At 37.3% G+C, this 20,993-nt stretch overlaps 3 protein-coding genes across 14 annotated transcripts in view; 2 read left to right on the forward strand and 1 right to left on the reverse strand.

Annotated features, from left to right (window-relative positions):
* LOC124221834 (transcriptional regulator ovo) overlaps nt 1-5,517 on the forward strand; it is a 67,326-nt gene extending 61,809 nt beyond the window's left edge. For 2 of the 5 annotated variants that reach the window (XM_046632174.2, XM_046632176.2), the window contains 5 exons: nt 64-347; nt 441-688; nt 1,408-1,545; nt 1,636-1,935; nt 2,134-5,517. In XM_046632174.2, coding sequence (XP_046488130.1) covers nt 64-347; nt 441-688; nt 1,408-1,545; nt 1,636-1,935; nt 2,134-2,304 — 1,141 coding nt within the window. In that variant the 3' untranslated portion in view covers nt 2,305-5,517. The remainder of the gene's footprint in view (nt 1-63; nt 348-440; nt 689-1,407; nt 1,546-1,635; nt 1,936-2,133) is intronic. The other 3 variants (XM_046632175.2, XM_046632177.2, XM_046632178.2) reach the window with 2 other exon arrangements.
* On the reverse strand, nt 3,341-19,757 carry Nadsyn (NAD synthetase). 8 transcript variants are annotated; one of them, XM_046632179.2, is made up of 14 exons: nt 18,336-18,529; nt 18,083-18,162; nt 9,980-10,168; nt 9,650-9,905; nt 9,372-9,564; nt 9,069-9,309; nt 8,735-8,971; nt 8,549-8,664; nt 8,148-8,452; nt 7,831-8,039; nt 7,496-7,721; nt 7,231-7,407; nt 4,980-5,082; nt 3,341-4,783 (listed from the first exon to the last, which is right to left on the reverse strand). In XM_046632179.2, exons 2-14 carry the CDS (start codon nt 18,160-18,162, stop codon nt 4,755-4,757), a joined length of 2,361 nt encoding a protein of 786 aa, XP_046488135.1. In that variant the 5' UTR covers nt 18,336-18,529; the 3' UTR covers nt 3,341-4,754. The 8 variants fall into 8 exon arrangements, with proteins under 8 accessions (XP_046488135.1, XP_046488139.1, XP_068993306.1 ...); XM_046632183.2 differs by lacking the exon at nt 3,341-4,783 and adding an exon at nt 6,808-6,846 and having other exon boundaries at nt 18,336-18,534; XM_069137205.1 differs by lacking the exons at nt 3,341-4,783; nt 18,336-18,529 and adding an exon at nt 19,582-19,757 and having other exon boundaries at nt 7,107-7,407.
* Nucleotides 11,710-17,744, forward strand: LOC124221832 (cytosolic carboxypeptidase 2). Its single transcript, XM_046632168.2, has 16 exons — nt 11,710-12,054; nt 13,089-13,279; nt 13,344-13,496; nt 13,596-13,879; nt 13,975-14,121; nt 14,185-14,293; nt 14,443-14,688; nt 14,769-14,938; nt 15,056-15,218; nt 15,297-15,524; nt 15,769-15,860; nt 15,951-16,164; nt 16,245-16,365; nt 16,430-16,622; nt 16,713-16,919; nt 16,992-17,744. Exons 1-16 carry the CDS (start codon nt 11,985-11,987, stop codon nt 17,524-17,526), a joined length of 3,123 nt encoding a protein of 1,040 aa, XP_046488124.1. The 5' UTR covers nt 11,710-11,984; the 3' UTR covers nt 17,527-17,744.
* Nucleotides 19,758-20,993: the final 1,236 nt, after the last annotated feature.

Genomic DNA, 20,993 nt, shown 5'->3' on the forward strand with positions numbered 1-20,993 from the left:
CGAGAAACCGACGACACCTGGATTCGGTAACGCCAAGATTCGAACGTACGACAAGAAACTTAGCGATTCTCTGTTTTATTGCAGGAACTACACCACGACTCAGCACTTCAACGGCACCTCGAAGATACCATCCACCCTCAACTATCCTCCCGGCGAATCCAGCTATCAACCTCTTCCCAAAGAACGCCCAGAACTGGCTCTCCACATAAACCAGCAACAGTCGAACGAGCCCCAACTTCAGCAGCTACAGATTCAGGTCCAACTTCAACAGCAGGGTGCCTCGTCCTCGCCCCATCAACACCATCATCAGAGTCTTCTCAGTCCTGGTCTCAGTTTCACCGGAAGTGGTAAATGCCCGATCCCGCGATGAAAAAAATTCTTTGCCCTTCGGTATTCGTTCTCATGTACGGTTTTGTCGCACGAACTTGTCATGCTTTCAGGTCTTGACCTCGACTCGGCCAGTAGTGCCGGTGGCAGTCTGCCCAGCCCCGGAGCCGCTAGCTGCTCCCTCGACACCGCCTCGGCCAGCGTGTCATCGCCCAGCACCATGATGGACCATGGCCAGGTACCCAGCCCGGCCAGTGTCACCGCCAGCGTGAGTGCAACTTCCGCAATCTCCAATTCCAAACATACCTCCCCGGTCGGAGATCCCCCGCTACCACAGCGCGTCAACGTCCTTCAGCAGCGGGTAAGCACCCTGGATCGATAGAGGCAAACGCATACGTAATAAATTCCCTATTCGCGAAAAGATACGTTAACTCACCAAGTATCCTGGTACGGTTTGAATTTTTGGCAGGAGAAAATTGAAGACCGTTTTCCAAATACGGAAGTTATCTCAGCGAACACTCTGGGGTACCAGCTGTATAGGTATTATTAATCTTTGATAATAGGGCACGGCAGATTCGGTAAGACGTAGTGTCCATGATCTGTCGTAAAGAATTAAACAATATGAACTATGTAGGTATATCATGTACAAACACCTGGTAGCTAAAGACGTCAACGGTCAAACGACATCGATGAATGCTAACGTAAGTGCTGTAGTAATGTTCTACCGATTTATTTCGTCGGTATACGATAACACCGTGATGAGATTTTTCAAAAAACATTGGACACCCTCATGATGAGGATCATTTTAACGCTAGCGTAATGACGATTTTACAGCGGTATCCGTTATCGAAATTAGTACGGCCACGAGTCGATGAACTGTTTCCTAATTTGATAATGTAGGAAACGTTGGTTGATATTGATTTCGTGAAAAAGTATCTCATACACGCTTCGAACCCTGTTTACGATGGATCACCTATATGCAATGCCAATCATCTTGAGTGCTTTACCGACCGCGCTGGGCCACGTATTTCGGTTTTGAAATTCCGCTAAGAAAAATGTCTCTGCATTTTTTGATTACAGTTGGGACTTCCGGGCGATGTACAGCTTGAATTTGTAAACGGTGGACACGGTATTAAAAATCCATTAGCGGTCGAAGGTCAGCGGCAAGCGGCGGCGACTCGTGAAGAAGAAAAAACCGCGCGCCCAGCACCTGGCAAAGTAAGTCAATAGTCGAGGATTTCGCTGTAATCCCGCGAACGGATCCCCAAAACATCGGTTACTGATAATCATTTACTCAATCTACTTCAGGACGACGATCCAAACAGATTCACCTGCCGCGTATGCAGCAAAAACTTCAGTCTTCAGAGACTCCTTAACCGCCACATGAAATGTCACAGCGATGTGAAACGCTACCTCTGCACATTTTGCGGAAAGGGATTCAACGACACCTTCGACCTTAAAAGGCACACCAGAACGCACACGGGCGTCCGACCTTACAAGTGCAATCTTTGCGAGAAGAGCTTTACCCAGCGTTGTTCTCTAGAGAGTCACTGTCTCAAGGTCCACGGTGTTCAGCATCAGTACGCCTACAAAGAACGCCGCACTAAGGTGAGTTGGGTGTCCTCGAGGATTAAGGGGTTACGGTCAATAATTTCGTTGCAAGGAAGGCTGAGACTTCAACCTGCAGTATGACTTCACAATGAAAACGAAAGAATTTATTGAGCTGTCTTTTATTTCATAATATCTGGCATAAAAATAAAAACAAATATGTATCAGTTCCGATGTTGAATCAAAAAAATCTAACAGGTGTACGTCTGCGAGGAGTGCGGCCACACGACGCAAGAACCGGAAGTCCACTACCTACACCTTAAAGACAAGCACCCGTATAGTCCGGCTCTCCTAAAGTTCTACGACAAACGTCACTTCAAGTTCACAAATAGCAACTTCGCTAACATGCTGCTGCAAGTTCGCACGTAAGTCCAAGTCTGAGAAATCAGAGAGGTGCGTATAGAGAAAGCGGAGAAAGGGGAACAAATGAAGAAAAATTAGGGGAGTTAGGTGGAGGTGCGGCCCGATGGCTGGCAGAATTTTTAAAATCTGAAAATCGACTAGTTCTGCAAATGACGGTCGTTTCTGGGTTTTCAAAAAGCGCAAGGCCATCGTTGGGACACATATGATGACCTGAGTCTAACGCCGGCATATTTCACGGCCGCGTTTTGAGGGAAAGGGAGTGAGTCGTATGCAAAAATCGTGTTTCTTATTTTCCATCTCTTGATGCGGGGCGTGAAATGGGCAGGCAGTAGGCCTTTTATTTAATTTTAAGGTAACTTTTAGCGGCAGTATTTAACTTTAATTATAATTAATGATTATTCAGGACTATAGTAAGTTAATCGTATATGAAAATACGACAACAGCATAGCTGAAGTGCCTGTAAACTCGGATTCAACGTTTCAGGAATGCTTATTTCGCATTTGTTTTAATTTTTTTATATTATTCTATCAATGTGCAAATGAACTGATAAAGAGACTTTTGAACGAGACTCGATGTGATTTTGGAGAGTTACGTTGCTTTCCGACTTGACGGGCGGGGGGCAAAAGATCTCGACTTTCGTCTCCAGGAATTGATGTAAACGAGAGACTATCATGATGATTTTCTCGTTGCGTAAAGTAACGACGTCGCAGATCTTTTGCAGCACCGCATATGTAATAATTCGCCGTGGCTATTGCATCTTAGAAGACTTTATTGTACAGTTCAGGCATGAATTACAGCTGTAAACAATTTTTTTAATTTAAATCATTATCTATAATAATAAGCCTATCTATAATAACAGTTTCATTCGTCCTCATCCAAAACTCTCATTTGAAATTATTTAACACTACTAGTATGTTCGTGTAATTTGACATTGATTTGACGATAAAAAAAAAATAAAACGAGTATCAACCTTGATCATTCCTCGCATCTTCATTTATGACATAATTATCACAATTTGTTTTTTCATTTTTTCGTTTATTCAATACTTTTGTTTCTTAATTCATCACATGCATAGAATAATCGCTATCACATAGTCGAAACGGGGATTTGTGCAATTTGGTGGTAGATTTAGAGTTAAATACACACATCACACTGAGAAGACGTATAAACAGTGAACATAACGCACACCGCGCACAAATTACAGTATCAATAGGTAAACCGTATAGAGTTAAAGTACCTAAACACTATACACAGGCGAACAACGTGCAAATGTTTTAAGGTACTTTACCAATTGATTATATACAGCAATATGGATAGTAGTTGAAAATATGAAAAAGCAAAAAGAAACTCAATATGCAACAGCGGACGAAGAATAAGTAATGTTACTCTCGAAGAAGGTGCTAAAGTCCATCCATTATATTACCTATATATTTGATAAATATTAGGAGTAACTATAGCCGATCAAAGAACGATCAAAACAAGGTTTTAGGGTACAGAGACGAAAAATTTCATGAAAGAGAAAATGAAAAACATTAATGATAGAAAGAATCGATCGAACAACGTTATTGTACATATTTATAATGTACATAATTAATAAAACTGTTCCACAGATTTCGGTATTCAGAGATTGGTGAAAACCTCACTCTTGTCTCTCGTCCGTGTTAGTCCGTTTTGTTCAAGCGAGCCGCGTTCGAAAAATGTATATACATAATCTAAGTTAAACGTTTGGAAAGAATAACTCTCGCCTTGTAAACCATTTTTTTTTTTCGTCTGAATATTAATATAGACAAATTGTACCTTGTGACAGATATTTTTTTGTACAATAGGATGAAAATTCGTAATCCATTTTTAAGTCTTAGAAATACTCAAGTTATAATCGTATTTACTGAAATATAATCTATTATTTAATTTACATCCAGTATTGTTTCATATATGATAATAATATTATATTTATCGTCGTTAACTTTTAATAGAATCATTTCCGCAAAAGATTCGACGAAGATAGAGCTATTCATAAGCACATTATAGAAATGTGTATGAATATATTGCAGAACGTCGTGATTATTAATCTGCGCACGTTGAAAGGTCTGTCTCGAACGTGGTTATGCATTCTGTATGTAGAAGTTAAAGAGATAATAAAAAAAATCTTAATTTAAGCATATTAGAAACCTTTGGTCCACACAGTGTTGGTATTTAAAATTAAGGAAACATACATAATTTATTTATAAAATCTGTACTTTCAATACATTTCGGTATGAAAATAATCATGGTAAACTTATTTTATTTTTTTTATTTTTGCCTCTAAAACCAACTGTCTGTATGAGTATCCTTAAGAATTCACATGGGACGGAAACTCATATCATTCCAATCAGTTCCTACATTTTGTAAGGGTACGCTTACCGGTATACGTATTTATATATCAGAAGGTATCGTGTATGATAGACATAAGATTATTATTAAACCACAACACCGTGATGGGTTTTGTCTGGAAAAAAATATTCGTCAATCTTTAATGAGTAATTTTCAATCGTCTGTCAAAGTAATTCATGTTTATTTAACGATCGTCCATTCGTTGAGTTGAAAGTGAATCGAGCATTTATGCAACAAACGAAATTTTCAACTATCTAATTCAGAAAAACAATGGAAAATGTTTGATAAGGCGAATTTTGAGTTTTACTTACTCGTTGTATTAAGTCGAATAGGAGGAAGAGTAGACTTTGCTGAAACACTGGGTTCGTTATTTTGTGCCCGGTGCGTCTTATCATCAGAGCCTATTCGTCTGAGCTGTAATCGAGATGGAAAACATGTATTATCATAGTTTATCTATTATAGAATCTTGGTGATCGGTCAATTAAGTAAACGTATTCTTAGTTAACGTTTCGACCCGGATATGGGCCCTCCTCAGAACGATTTATTTATTTAACTGTCAAGAACAACAAAAAATTTTTTCTTAAATAATAATACTAGAAGTACAATCGGACATTAAATATTGTAGATGTAATACTCTTAGGGCTATTATATATTATTGGTTAGTGAGAACAATTTGATTAATTGGAAAAAGAAAGGCTTAAAGCGTTATTTACCTTTTTTTAAAAGTAAGTGGACAAAGATGTAGTCGAATTCACAATTTACAATTAGTGGAGACAATGTTCTTTGAGTTCAATGTTAATTTGCAAAGTGTCCAAGAAGTGGAGCTAGGCTCTTTATGACTATGTTCCTCATGTCTAACAAAAATTATTATCGGTTGAACCGATTGGGTCAACAGGTGAATAACGACTGATGGGAGAAACAAATATGATCCAGAGTGAAGGTGAACCTAATATAAACAATTATACAGAAAAACAAAAACATTTTGTGAAAAAAAATTATGTAGAAAAACTGTGTTATGGGGACAAAAATTTTGTGTATCTAGTTAAGGTTAAACAATATTTGTTGTGTGGGCGGAGATTAGAGGTTTGTAAATATTACTTAAATGTTCAACATCTTGTCGAAGATTAACGGAATTGGTGTGACCTATTTTGTAGGACATTGGATGGTGAGAATTAAAATTCAAATATCTTTGAGACCAGGTTTTTTTGTGGAACCAATCTGTTTTGATATTATTGTTGTTGTGTATCAGCAATACATCTAAGAAATTGATGGCGTCATTTTCTTCTATTTCGATAGTAAATTGTAATCGTGGATGATATCGGTTTAAAATATTAAGAGTGTGATCTATTTATATACATAGACATAGTCATAAAGAGCCTAGCTCCACTTCTTGGATACTTTGCAAATTAATTTTACTGCTAAAAAGACCTTCTTTAAAACCTTTTAACACAATGACATATTGACTGTGAAGAAACATAGTTCTTTAATCTTTTTAATTAATGACTTCCAACTATTAACTCCTACATGTAAAATAACTAGAAGATTGACATTGACTACCGTCACTCAAAGAACATTGTCTCCACTAATTGTAAATTGTGGATTCGACTACATCTTTGTCCACTTACTTTTAAAAAAATGTAAATAACACTTTAAGCCTTTCTTTTTTCAATTAATCAAATTGTTCTCACTAACCAATAATATATAATAGCCCTAAGAGTATTACATCTACAATATTTAATGTCCGATTGTACTTCTAGTATTATTATTTAAAAAAAAATTTTTTGTTGTTCTTGACAGTTAAATAAATAAATCGTTCTGAGGAGGGCCCATATCCGGGTCGAAACGTTAACTAAAAATACGTTTACTTAATTGACCGATCACCAAGATTCTATAATAGACTATATACGAGGTCGAGAATTCTTATTCATCATTATCATAGTTTCCGGTAGATTAATTATAATAGAAACATTAGAAGTAATACAACATTTCAGTTCTATTATCTCACAACTCACACGGGTAATTAGCGAAGCCAAACAAATAAAAAACGAGCAAAATATCGTTTGATAGTGATGACGATGTGCAAAGTGTATGAAAAAAAAGCAAATGCTTGTACTCAATTACTGTAAAGTACGTACGTACTTTCACTTAAGTTGGTTCGGACCCATTCGCTCGTAGTACCTAGATTAATATCCTCATGTTATTCACAAGAAAATGAGAATGAATGAAGTAGAAGAATTAGTCTCATTTACGTGTTCAGCCAAAAAGTTTTCTCTGAGTAGTTGTTACAATCAGATTTCAGTTGAACTTTGCGAAAAACTAAAAAGTGCACTTCAAAAACGTTGTGAGAGCGTTTCTTAATAATATCTACTCAAATCTAAAAGCCAATTTGTATGCTACCCGAACACGAATATCATTTACCACGAAAGTATATCTCTTACTATTGACACGCGAACAATGAGATTGCATCTGATTTTCCATGCCAACCGTTCCCCGTTGCCTCTTAGCAACTCCTTCGACGGCTGAAGAACTTCGAAGCGTTTTTCCGTCTTGTAATAAACTCACCTGGTCATCGATCGCCTTAAACTGCCACTTCCAAGTGTGATTGTAAAGGAAAGGCCGATGGTCAAACCGATTATCGTCGGGACTATACGTTTCGGCGTGGCATGATGGCGTAAGGACGGTCATCTTGTGCCGATTTATCGCGTAACAGCGATAAAAATGTTTCACTTTATCGGCAATCTACGATTAAGAGAATGTAATCGTAGAAACATAGAAATGTTGCAACGATTTTAAATCTTTGTTCGAAAAAACTCAATCAATTAATCACCTCTTTAGGAGTGCAATCCTCCCACATATGTAACAATTTGCAGAACATAGAAAATGGACCTGCACAATTTTGCTTTCTCAATTTTCCGAAAGCCCCGAGCTCTTTGTACGTCATTCCCATATCGATTTCGTCCAATTGAGCCAACTGACCGTGTTGTAAAGGCTCCAATTCGGCTGTAGGTGGAGCATCCAATATTGCGTCCAGGGTGTGCATGTTATGTTTCTTTCTGAAATATTCCTACAACTTGTAGACACGAAATTCAATATTTTTTTTTACATTAGAATAAAGTTTTTCCAATATTTCTGGGTCATTCGCGAATCCGTTAATTCTCTTACCTAAAGTAGATGAGAAACTTCTTCAGATCAGTCTTTGTTACCCCTCCAATTGGATTGACGTCCGCACTACTGCAGTCATATTTAGTAAAGTAGCCCCTCAAAGCCTCGTCTACATTACCACTTCCCAATACCAAAAGCCCACCGGGTCTCCCTCTAACCCATAACATCAGTTGCGCAAACAGATAGGCAATAACCATTCGTAAGCGAGCCTGCACAATTCATTCATTTCGAGTTAATGTTCACTGACAATGGGTCAAATTGTTTTCGTACTAATTGTTTATTAAGATATTGACTGTAAGTGTTTAATTAAACATTGCCTGAATATTTTGGAGTGCCAAGCTTTCCCTTGGCGAGCCACCGTGCACTTTAAATCTTGGCGTCAATTTGGTAACTTGTTGAAATATGCCAAGAACTGCAGAGACTGCTGTATCGATAACAATACCGTGATGATACGCGCCGATTTGACTGGCCAGTTCAGCGGCTCGCGTCTTTGTTTCAATTGAAGAATTTTCTGTAGCCATGTAGCAAGTGAACAGAATAACGTTACATAACTGCTTCGGATCAGTGGGAACGTATTCACCATCACCCACGATTTTTCTTATATCCGAAAGAACTTGGGAATCTATAATTAATTGTACAAATTAGGATACACCTGGGATTGCGAAAGTTCCGCGAGTCTCCAAATTTTCCCAGATACTGTATCAGACAAATAACTTGCCGCCTTTGCTGACAGAGCTGACGATCATGTCGCACATCGAATAAACCAAACACGCAACAGCGGTTGAATCTACACCGCCACTGAGAGGTAAGAAAAAACCTCCCTGACAAGATCGCCTGTAAGATAACAAGGTATGCATTAAATCATTTTGTGACCCTTAATGATGTTACGATTTATATATCAAACCTCAAATAATCCCACAACCAGCAAGCCGGAGCCAGAGAGATTTCTTCTTCTGGGGTGTGATACCTCCACCTCGACGACTCATTTTCCTCCATTGAATAATAATCACAACTAATTGGAATAGTTGGACGGTTTGAAATTACACCGTCAGATGTTAATGCATAGTCAACCTTAACCCGAGGGTAAGGTTGAGCTCTCGCAGCTAAGTGTGTTCGAGACCTGATATTGTTTCGATAAGACCTGCGGCGAAAAAACCATTTTAAGACTATTGTTTTTTTTAAAGATGACCTTTTCATATCTTCTACACATTCTACATCAAAAGCTCACTCCAGCTTGCCTTATATCTTCCAAATCAAGCGTCGCTACCGTTACTTCAACATCCTGGAGGGCAAACTCTTTTCCACGATTCAATATTTTACCATTCAAAGTAATACTCGAACCACCGTTGAAATAAATCCGAGCACCGTCACATCCGCGCAAGTTACTGAATATGTAGCACCCGCCAGCCTTGAAGGTAGCTGCTTTCACTAGATCGACGGTAACGTAAGCCTTCCGTAGTTCAAAATGTGACCCACTTCCTGCAATAATGACATTTTTTTTAACAGATTGAAAATGGACACAGACCTCTACAATTTGTTACCATTAACAATTATTTCAACGCCATCCAGACTCATCGGTATATGATTGCTGCTCGGATTCCACAACTCTTCGCATATCTCAAAACCTATGCATGTATCCTTGGTCGAAATGATAGCGTCACCAAAAGGTACTATCGATTGGTCAGTTATAGCTGATATCATTCTAGGTAAAAAATAATCCTCAACCATACGCTCCTGCAAATTATTACAGGAAATTTTTTCTTTTCATTTTTTTCTCCGATTAGGCGCATCTTTTGACCATTGCCATAATTTCACTTACCTTAGTCCAAGCAGAAAACCATCTTGATTCTCTGTAATTCCCATCTTCGCACATTCTCATTTTTGGTCTAATCAGTAAGATCTTTTTATTTATGAAAGCTACTCTGCAATTATAATTCACATTCTTGTGCATAACAGGCATCCCAACATCGATCAATATATCCTCGCATATTGGTGATTTTAGAAGCTCGGCTAATACTTCCCAGCTATGCAACAGCGTGTCTGATTCATAAAAGTGATCCTCGCAACTATAACCACTGTGAGAAAAGGTTTGAGGTACTGCAAATTGCTTTTTTATTTTCATTTCTTTGACAAATATTCATTAGTTTACCATATTTCAAGCTCTGGACCGCTTCTATAAGTTGCTCCCATCTCCTTGGCTTGCTGTATACTTTGAAATATCCTTCTTAGGTTCCCATCAAAGTCCATCGCCCATTGGTTCAGCGTGCAAGCTGCTACTGTCACAGTTCGCCCCATATTCCAAGTATTAGTCCCTTTGATAAATTTTATACGTTCAGCACTGCAATGTGAAATTGGAGTTTTCAAAACCTAGATACCACATAATGTAGAATAACGATGAATTAAATCAATCAATAAATCCGGGATAGGCTTCTACGTATATATAAAAAAACTGAAATATCGTTAAGAAATGTAAACAAATCTCCTCAAGTAAATGCTAGCTATATCTAATAAGCAGTTCGACTGTAATTATAATTCCGACTCTTTTCATAAATCTACAATGCCAGGAGAATCTGCCTGCACATTAGCTCGTGCTATAATGAATTTGATTGATCAATACTTTAAAACTTACACAGGAATGCTAGATAGAAAACAGATTTCATTAATATTTTCACCTTTCTCAAATATCACCATTCCACTTTAGTTTTGTAGTTTTCAATATAATGGGATAGACCATTTCAAAAAATATCAACTGATGATTACAATTGCCTGACTTAAAACGTGCAAATTAACGTGACTCAGGCAGAAAAGGAAGAATAGGAATAAATCAATGTTAGTCTGTTGTGATTCATTTTTTGGTAAAATTGTTAACTTGCTTGAAACTGACGTCAGTGGAGCAGATTATCTGACGCAGCAATGTTATTAGTAGCAGCCATCAATCATGATCCATTAATGGAATATTTAAAATTCCTTTGAAGTTTGAAATCTATATCGCCTCATATTCCAGCGTGCTGACGTAGGAGATAGTCAACAAACTGTGTGTGTGTACGCGGAACACCTGTTATAATTTTATGCCATATACATGTAAATTGAACCCTTTCTGATTCAGAAAGATATCAGAACAGACTAGTACTGTGAAGAAAAAGCTCGAAAGTGGGGAGGTTTGATAGGCGAAAAAGAAGAACCTGACGGTAACTGGTACTAGAATAATATCGGTATGCGAGTGTAATAGAGAGAAAATAACGCTTCTAGAATTTGCAAGTAATTTAACACCATCAGCAAAATGCATCTGAAGGTCGTTTGATTTAGATAAAGTTGTATACAAGTTAGAAAAAATTCATTTCTTCACCTCACACAAGCAAAGGCACGTTACCTCACGCAATCATACTCACCTAAGGTAATGCGAGACCTAAATAGATCAAAACCTAATCAAAGTAGACCGTTCAAATATCAATATTTCTCTGCATCGCCTTGTACATATAACAGATACCAATGCAAGCAACCCTCCAAGCAACCATTGGCTCCACCCCCTGCTTTGATGGTTGTTAGGGAATAGTTATACACAGGTCAATCTACTAGCCAAGAGTTAACTTGCAGCTTGGAAGCCCAGGTGCAAAGTGAAAGAGCAACGGCTATGTGGAACAAAAACTGCGATTATTTATAAAGGAATCTTTTTTTATTTTTGTAAAATAATTCGTACAAGAAGCTGCGTGTGATAATGTTAAAAGCTAAAAACTACTGATAATGCAATCATATTTAAATACTAAATAATAAAATCCTTATAACATGTACTTAACAATCATCAGAAATGATTTAAGAAACAGATCAATTCTGCTGTCCTGTAGACCCCAGTAAAAATTTTTTCAAGAATGACTGTCTATTATTACCAAAATAAACAAAGCAGTACGCTACATAGGCTGTAATGTTTTATACTAGTTACAAAATGATATAATGTGTAACGCTTACTGAAAAAAAAGAACATTTCACCAAAACTACAGGCCCTAGATTTAAAATTTAGACTGGTGCATTGATAGTTGGAAATGTATGTATAGTGAATGGCACATTAAATTGAAAAGGCCAAGGACCAATAATGATAAATGAAGAAATTATAATGTTAGTCAAGTTGTTCAAATTGTTTGGCGTCGAAGCGCTGAGAAATGGATTTCGCTGTAAACAGCAGAGTGAAAGAACTTCAAGCAGCTCTATTTCCAATTCACCCAATTCCAAGTGAGTTTAATTGCGTAATGCGAAAGCTTGTTTATCAAGATAAAGTCAAGTCAGTATCACCAACTTATAAATGGCTATTTTTCATCCAAGTATTATAGAACAGAAAAGGTAGAGAGTGTATGTCCATTTTTCAGCATCGTTACATAACACCGCATCATTCGAAGTTAAAAACACAATGCCGGACTATTGCGAATTGGTATCCGAACGTACAGAAAGAATTGGTGAATATTCTACGGAATGGCAATGAGAACACAAACTTATTTTCAACTAGAAATAGTTTTTAGAAGCCAAATAAATTTGTTTGTAGTTCCACATTCATATGTTAGAAAAACAAAACTGGAGAAACATGTTTCAACGAATGACCTCATCTGTTATCTTTTATATTCATTATTTGCCGTTAGTAGCTGTTAAATTAATCAAAATCTCTGTATTGCAATTCTATCTTGCTTAGATTCATTTGTCACAAACATGTTGCCTGCAACCTCAACGTTAGCCACACATAAAGCACAAAAAACGTATCATTATATTAGTCAAATTCATGCTTTTCATTATGAAACAGAACCTTACGATTAGTTTGACAATTCAAAACTGGCACGTAAAAGTATTATTTTATTAGAAAAAAATAAGCAATCGAAATAATGGGATTAACATGTAAATATTTTATTTACTATTTGTACAGTTCTAACTATTATGAACCAGAGAATGCTAATATATATCAAACTTAATTACAACAATTAGACAGTGCGCCTCAACTTTTTGCGAGCGTGACTGTGATCCACTTACAATCTGATGTGTGTGTTTAAACCTTTATCTATGATCAATGAAGCATTTCCTATACAAGCCTAAATGAATGAGCAAAATAATACAGTGATCCTTCAAGTGGGAATACAATAATCTATAGCAATACAATAATAATAGCACTGATAAAGTTAGAATAAACATACAGACAAATTGCGTTAGACACTAGTTCTAGCAATAAGGTTTATTCATTTAAATTTATCAAATTTTGTTAATCAATACGGTCTTATTCGCAGACAGTTACATCACAAGCCAATGCCTACAAGGTCGTCTCGGCATTACGAGAAGAGATATAGAAACTGCTTTGAATTTGTCTGCAAGTGTTGCGAGATACCGAGACTCCAAAGAAGCCTTTCCAACTATACCAGATGCCCATTCTGGCATCGATGGTATAACACAAGAAGCGAGATGGCCGACAGAGTGTCAAGTAAGATCTTCTAGCTTTCTTAATTTTCATTATTTGAAACTTACTGAAGTTAGAGTGATATTAGGTAATACAGGAGAGGATACGCCATATAGAATATTTTCCGGCTACACCAGAACCATATTATGTGCCGAGTGGAAAAGAACCAAAGCCAAAACCAATTGGAGAGGAATCCGGAACTGTCATTTTTCGATACTGCCCTATGAGTGCCACAAATTATGTACGTATCAACTAATTCTGCTAATGATTCTTTTTTATCGAAGAAGATAAAATTCAAAACCATTGGCAATATTAGACAAAGCTGAATTGCATGTTACAGTTCAGCAGATCATGTATCGGCGGGACCATTTTTATACAGGAGCCAATAACAAGTGCATCAAACACAAATTTGAATTGCCTAGATAACTCTGTAGCAAATAATTTCGCTAACTGTAATTCGGACCTAAAATTTGAATCGAGATTTGAATCTGGAAACTTGGGCAAGGTCATCAAAATAACGGACACTTACTATCAACTTCACTTGAGGAAGGATCTTTATACTCAAAGACACATGCAATGGTATTATTTTAGAATATCAAACACCAAAAGTAGGACAATATACAGGTCAGTTGTAATCTCATTACAGACAAGAATAGGTGTGTACAAAAAACATTTACAAACAGATGAATTCGATACTTTCAATCTATTGTTAACAACAGGTTGTCCATTGTAAATTTTTGTAAAGAAGATAGTTTGTATAATGAAGGACTAAAGCCTCTGCTATACTCTACCAAAGATGCATCGTTGCACGCTGTCGGGTGGAGAAGGTGCGGCGACAACATCACCTACTACAAGAACGATTCCTCGTAAGTAATTAAATTATAATTTTTTTCAAATTGAACATTTTTATTCATTTGGATTTGTTTTAGCGACGAAGAGAAAGAGAAACATACGTTGACATTCAATCTGTCTTTCCCGCACGACCAGGACACTGTGTACTTAGCTCATTGTTACCCATATACATACACAGATCTTCAGGTAATGAGTGAATCGGCAATATTCAAATGTTTGTGACCACTGGAATATCAGTATTGCGCAATTTATCAACTTATGTAACGTTCATTCAGAAATTATTAATCGAACAAGAAAAACTAACAATGAACTAACGTGAATCTAATTTCTTTCAGGAATATCTGGGTTCAATTATCAATGACCCTGCCAAAACCAAGTACACCAAACTCAGATTGTTGTGTCGAAGTTTGGCAGGAAACAATGTCTACTATCTAACTATAACCGCGCCAATGTTCAATGATGACGGAAGAAAGAAAAAAGGTGTTGTTATAACTGCACGTGTACATCCTGGGGAAACACCATCGAGTTGGATGATGAAAGGAATTATTGACTTTCTGACCGGGGATTCTAATCAGGCTAAAGTTAAATACTTTCTGATGAAATTTTTTCAGAAATCTCATTGTAGAAAAGTAATGTACTGATTATTGATACAATTTTACAGGAATTGCGGGAACGATTTATCTTCAAGTTGGTACCAATGCTAAATCCGGATGGAGTTATAGTTGGGAATAACAGATGCTCTTTGTCTGGGAAGGACTTGAATCGACAATACAGAACTGTAATGCGAGAGAGTTATCCTTCGGTATGGCATACCAAACTCATGATTCGCAGGTAAGGCACAAGGAAAGAGACGAGGAAAAATAAGCACAAAAAATGTAGCCAATTCAACATTGATAATATAGCTTTGAGTTTTCGTCATATACCTAATAATTATGCATGCAACGACAGATTGATGGAGGAATGCGGTATTGCAATATACTGCGATTTACACGCGCACTCAAGGAGACACAACATATTCATTTATGGTTGTGAAAGTAAAAGGGGTGGATCTGGTGGAAAACTGTCAGAACAAGTTTTTCCTTTAATGTTACACAAGAATGCTGCTGATAAAGTGAGTAGTCTACCGGATCATACAAGTGAATGAAACACTGAGGTGTTGGTTTTCATTTGAGAATTCAACCTGTTTCAGTTTTCATTTGAGAATTGCAAATTCCATATTGAAAAGGGAAAAGAAGGCACAGGGAGAGTAGTTGTCTGGCTAATGGGTGTTCAAAACAGTTATACCATGGAGGCTTCCTTGAGTGGTTCTAAAATTGGCTCCAGAGCTGATACGCACTTTTCGACACAAGATTACGAACAAATTGGTAAAGCTTTTTGTGAAACCCTACTGGATTTCTCCGACGAAGATCCTACGAAGGTGAGGTTTCAAGCAATCTCAGTTCTTGTATTTCATAGTAGTCATAACTATATTTATTAGAATTGTAATTCTGATTATGTTTGATGCTGCGTGGAAATTTTTGGGTAAGCTGAACTTGCAGTACTCAAAATAATGAAACTTTGCAGAAATACATTTGTTGTAACATCTTCTTACAAAATCGAAAATATCTAGAATAATTTCGGGCATGCTTCAACTTGCAGGATGAAATTGAATGTCAATGTAGGAACGACTACGAAATAAAATTCTTGCAAGACTTATGAAGGAAGGATCAAGCGCTGATGAACCAACAAATATCAATCTAACCGATTACTCTAGGTACGTTGATTAGAATAAATTTCTTTTTTTAATGCTGATTACACATTTCACTAATATTTCTTGGAATTTCTCTACTTGTGAAAATAAAAGCGATGAGGGCGATACATCCGATAGCTCATCGCAAGACGATAGACGAGAAAGAGCTGACGAAGAATCAAAACGAGATACGGAGGACAGTTACCCATACCTATCTGTTCCACCGCCGTCGCCAATACTACCAAGGGCCAAAGGCAATGGAAAAATAAGAAATGGAGCGAGGAAAAAATTTTTGGAAAAGAACTCTCAAGTCAAAAAGAAAATATTGGTACAAAATTTGACTGAAAAAACTAAAACGTAGATGAATATTTGCTCACACTCGCTTCCCATGCCATATTTGTGTTACAGACTCAAAGAGCTGTTATGGACGTACCGATTACCGATCCAGGAAGTGATTTATACGATGTCAGTGAGTCAGGAGATGAGTATTATTTGGAATCATCTATAGCAACCTCCAGGCTTCCGCAAGGTATACAAAAACCTGAAATATGATGAATTCCAGTATGATAATTCACTTGTCTTTTGAATTGTAGAGAGTCGCTCTAATTTAATGGAAAGGTCTGATGTATCAGAAAAAGATGAAGATTATAGGAAAGATTCTCGCAAAGACTATTTACCATTACCATCGATAATAAGGCCTCACAGTCTGTCTTTAGGAGAGGAATTACCTCCGGCAAAGACAACTCACAAATCAAGACAGCAGCCACGTTATCTGCCTCAGCCAAAGCAAGTTTTCATTTCAAATTACCAAAAGTCAAAGAAAGCTCAATCGGTTATAAATTCATTAGGTAACATCTTGTTTCTCTATTGTTTCAGAACATCGAGACACCTGTCTCCTATATTCTCAAAGCATCAGGATGTTCAAATAAAAATGGCCTCTTTGCGTCAGCAACTTTGGACGGGCGTTCCAATGAGGAGCCAATACAAAGAAGATAGAGGAAATCCATTCATTCAAAGTTCTAATGGCTGGGGAGCATCGAGCCTGGCCTTGGCCTATCAAACCGATAGCGAAACTCTGCTAAAGTAAGAAAACAGGTTGTTGTAAGCATGAAATAACAATGGACCTTTTTAAGGCTAAAATCCAATAAATTTCAGATCTTGCTCAAAAAAATTAGAGGCATTAGACTATACTCAGAAAACGAACGGAGAGTCAAGAAAAGTAAAGAAAAAATTGCTGAAAAAGCAGGCAAAGGTAATCAACATTCTACCAATCCATGTAGATGAGGAAGAAGTCCCAAAGCCAATTAAAAAGAAAAGGACACGGCTAAGACGCCAAAAGACTGTGAATATGAACACGATTGGAGCAGAGAGTAACGCGATATCGACAAGGGCAGACAAAATAGATTCCCTAAGATTGTTCGGGATTGCAAAGCTACCGAAACCGGAAGCTAAGCACAAATCTGAATCTAAACGAAAATTCCGTAAAGGAGGTCTAGTTGTTACCGCCGCTACCAGCATGCCCAAAACAAAACAAAAGTTAATGATTGACCCCACAACAGACAGTTCTAGTTCAGATGAAGTTCAGCTTAGTGTGCGGCCAAGAACTGCGAAGAAAAAAAAGAAATCACTGCTAAAGAAGAAACGAGTACTTAGCGCCAGTGTTATGCTCGGGGCTATGGCAGTAAAATAGTAAATTTAAGAATAAGGAACCATGATAGTTCCACATTTACAATAAAAGCAAAGCCTATCACACGGCCCAGGGAACGTATCCCCATTTCCCCTGTACTTGAAAAATCGATTTAGCGTGAAAGATAATTGAACACATATTCTCGTCTACCCATTTTATACCACAGTCCCAAAAATGTAGTATACGTGTAACGAATTTAATAAAAATATACATCTCGATTAGTTCAGAGAATTTGCTTAAGACTCAGGAATATGGATTAAAAGACGCAGTAATAAAATGGAAAAAATGTGCGAAAATCGGTGAGGACTAATTTCGTAAATCTCTATTCAAATAATGGGAATTTTTAAATAGTTCAACTTAGCTTACCCTCACCTAACCTAGTTTAGCCCTGGCCGAGCCTGGAGCAAACCTAACCTGATCCGGAAGAAAAGTTGCAATATAAGAATAAGAGTGAGCTATTGAATTTAGGAGGATTGTTGAATTAGATTCGTAAAATAATTTTCGTTTTTACGACGAATATAAGTCAACGGTGAGAATTTTTAAACAGGTGTAATTTAACCTTTCAGTTCTCTGCGGCTCGCGCTCTTCTCTCCGTCTGGAAGGATTTCCACTGCGGTGTTTGCGTTTCCTGTTATGCATCTACATAAATAGTGAGAAAAAAAATTATGTTACTGGTAAAGAAAATTACTAAACAAGCAAAAAAATGCAAAACAAAAGGCTATCCTATCACGATATGTAAACTATTGTCGCATTGTTTGTAACGTGGAAGTCAATGAGTTTTTCTTCACCGTTCGCAAGTAAAATAAACTCACCCGCGGTAGCTCGCAGCAGTCGTTAATCAACGGGATTACAGTACATGCATATACTGAATTCAATCACAGGACAGAAACAAAGCATTAATAGAAAATTACCTAAGTACCTTTCACTGTTCGGTAATAACACGAGTAATAACGTGATAATAGTGTGCAACCGTACAAACGTCAACGACACGCGGAGATAAAAAACTAGAGCCTAATGCAAAAGAATTCGTGGGATTCACGCATGGACTATTTTCCGTTCGAATACCACAAGCATCTCTCGCTCCATTCCCTAGGATTCCACAGGCTAAAAAACAATCGCAAGGAACCTCACGGGAAAAATCTGCGGGTTGTCTTCGTAACGTAATATCTCTCGGCCAACTTAATTACAATTACAGTGCATGAGGAATTTCTTAATTTCACCTTTCGCGAACCGCTTGCTCAAGCTGCCTCTGCAGGCCTACAGTTTTGGCACCCTCTCCGTGCTTTGCCGCCTTGAATTAATTTCAAACCAGGCAAATACTCTGACTCCAGAATCTGCATTAAAAGTTGGTCGAGTAGAATAATAATAAAGCACCATCGACGGTACTATTTGTAGGAATGGAAAATGGTGAGAATGATGATGAAAAAGCAGGAAATTTAATTGATGTACATCTCCAAATGTTCTTACAAAAAAATTTATTTCACCAAACTTTACTTTACCTCAGAAATTAACAATTCGTGGGGCAAATTTACAATTTATTGAAAAACAAATTTTTCCCAAGAAGTGTAATACATACGCAAATTATGAATATGAATAAACATTCCTAAAATGTGTATGAAATTTGCTTGATTAATGTAAAGTAATGTAAAAATCGACACGCGATAGCCTTGCAAATCTTGCACCGTAGTGCCATCATATGTACGCCTCATAACTCTACAAACACGAAAGTTTTGCACTTGTGGACTGCACGCAAGCAAGGTCATTATATACACATAAAAGATGCTTTGACACTATCTGATCCATGTGGAATACATACCTGATTTAACGTCATTAATTAAGCATTATTTTGGACCTTATGCGAAACTACTAGAAACAACAATAATAGATAATTCCAACATAACTGCTAAGATAAGATGCTTCCAACGTAATCGAAGCGATAAGCTGTTTCTATTAGCAGGTATCGGTCTGTGTTATAAACAAAACATGAAAAATTGGCCCGATTTGTCAGGCTATCGAAACATTTGACTAGTTGAAAAGAATAGCTTAATATTTTTTTACTTGTGTGCATAAAGCAGACTCGCTCTTAGTCAGAAGCTGCGTGATCTTGATTCTTGACGTGATCGAGGACGGGATAGTATCTGTTTATGTATAATACATATAATGATACTGCGATGGTTGATCATTTCACGGAACGTTATTCCCGAAGTGAAGAAATATTGCAAGAAATCGTGTTTCAACTAATGCTACTTTATTCTTTCCTTTTAAATAGGCGAATTTTTGAATATTCATTATTCGATGCTTGAACGTCACAAATTGAACAGCATCGTGTATTTACCCATCCTTTTGACCGCCATGGAAATGGTTCGATGGGTCAACGCAATGACCTGGATATCCGCCGATTGTGAAAATAATTTAAATATTCACACGTAACGCTACCTAATATAAATAATTATTGACTATAACATTAACTGCAACGGCAATACAATCACGAGGACAGTCGGTACAAGGCTGCTTACGTGTATTTAAATCATTCTTATACTATATTTACAGATAATATAATAATCTGTACCATCGCCGTGGTCGGTTTATGTCATTTTCATAAATTACAGAGTTTTTTGAACCCAGGAAACGCAGTCCACGACCATGGGATCCGTGCAACCTTCGTGCAGTTCTCTATTTATACAGATTGATTTAAAATGCTATAAACAATTTCCCTACTTCAAAGGCAGAAAGCCATTTCTGGTGGAGTCGATCGCGGTAGAAGTGCGTGTCATATTCTCGTTACAATTTATAGTTTTTTCTACGCAAGAAAGATCCGGATCTCATGAAATACCGCAAGCCGCATGAACAGCCGCAAGTAAACTGCGTGAGAAACGAAACGCACGATCAAACTAAACCTTATGCAAACGAATGATCCATTTTTTTAAATAAAAGAAAATTTATTCCACTCAAACCTGATCACAAACTTTTGCATCAGTGGCAAGCACCTGTATAAACCGAGGATGATTATACTGGCGTAAAATGCAGCCAGAACTCTTTCAGCATGCATCGCAGTTTAAGTTGCATACTTTTTTTTTCAGACCGCGGACTTTGGGCATTGCGATACAGTTGCGACTATACATATATCGCCTTACATGATGTGCAAATATATAGGAACAAGTAACATCATGCTTTACACGTATCGCGTCGTAATAACGATGACCATTTTTTGCCCGAAATAATATGACCTCTCCATTATACATCCGTAGGCTAAATGTTAATAAACGATGGACTATCGAGGCGTAAATGATCTGCAGGTGTATCAAGTCGAGTCAAAAACCTCCAGGTATCCAAAATACACGTTTGGCAAAACACGTCACCAATACACATAACGTATTTTTAAAACAAACACAACAGTGGACATACGTGAATGGCAGTGCATCAGAATAACACCTTGGTTCGCACATTAAGAAGTGGATTCTACCTGACCA

The sequence above is a fragment of the Neodiprion pinetum genome, chromosome 6 (assembly GCF_021155775.2).
Source record: "Neodiprion pinetum isolate iyNeoPine1 chromosome 6, iyNeoPine1.2, whole genome shotgun sequence".
NCBI classification, from domain to species: domain Eukaryota; kingdom Metazoa; phylum Arthropoda; class Insecta; order Hymenoptera; family Diprionidae; genus Neodiprion; species Neodiprion pinetum.

Coding starts and splice junctions, on each gene's coding strand:
- LOC124221832 (XM_046632168.2), top strand. CDS start 11,985: ATGGATTTCGCTGTAAACAGCAGAGTGAAAGAACTTCAAGCAGCTCTA. Junction 14,122..14,184: donor TACTACAAGAACGATTCCTC/GTAAGTAATTAA, acceptor GATTTGTTTTAG/CGACGAAGAGAAAGAGAAAC. Junction 15,861..15,950: donor AATCTAACCGATTACTCTAG/GTACGTTGATTA, acceptor TGAAAATAAAAG/CGATGAGGGCGATACATCCG.
- Nadsyn (XM_069137205.1), bottom strand. CDS start 18,162: ATGCATAACAGGAAACGCAAACACCGCAGTGGAAATCCTTCCAGACGG. Junction 9,565..9,649: donor GGTTTTCTGCTTGGACTAAG/GTAAGTGAAATT, acceptor AATAATTTGCAG/GAGCGTATGGTTGAGGATTA. Junction 8,040..8,147: donor TGGCACTCCAAAATATTCAG/GCAATGTTTAAT, acceptor TGAATTGTGCAG/GCTCGCTTACGAATGGTTAT.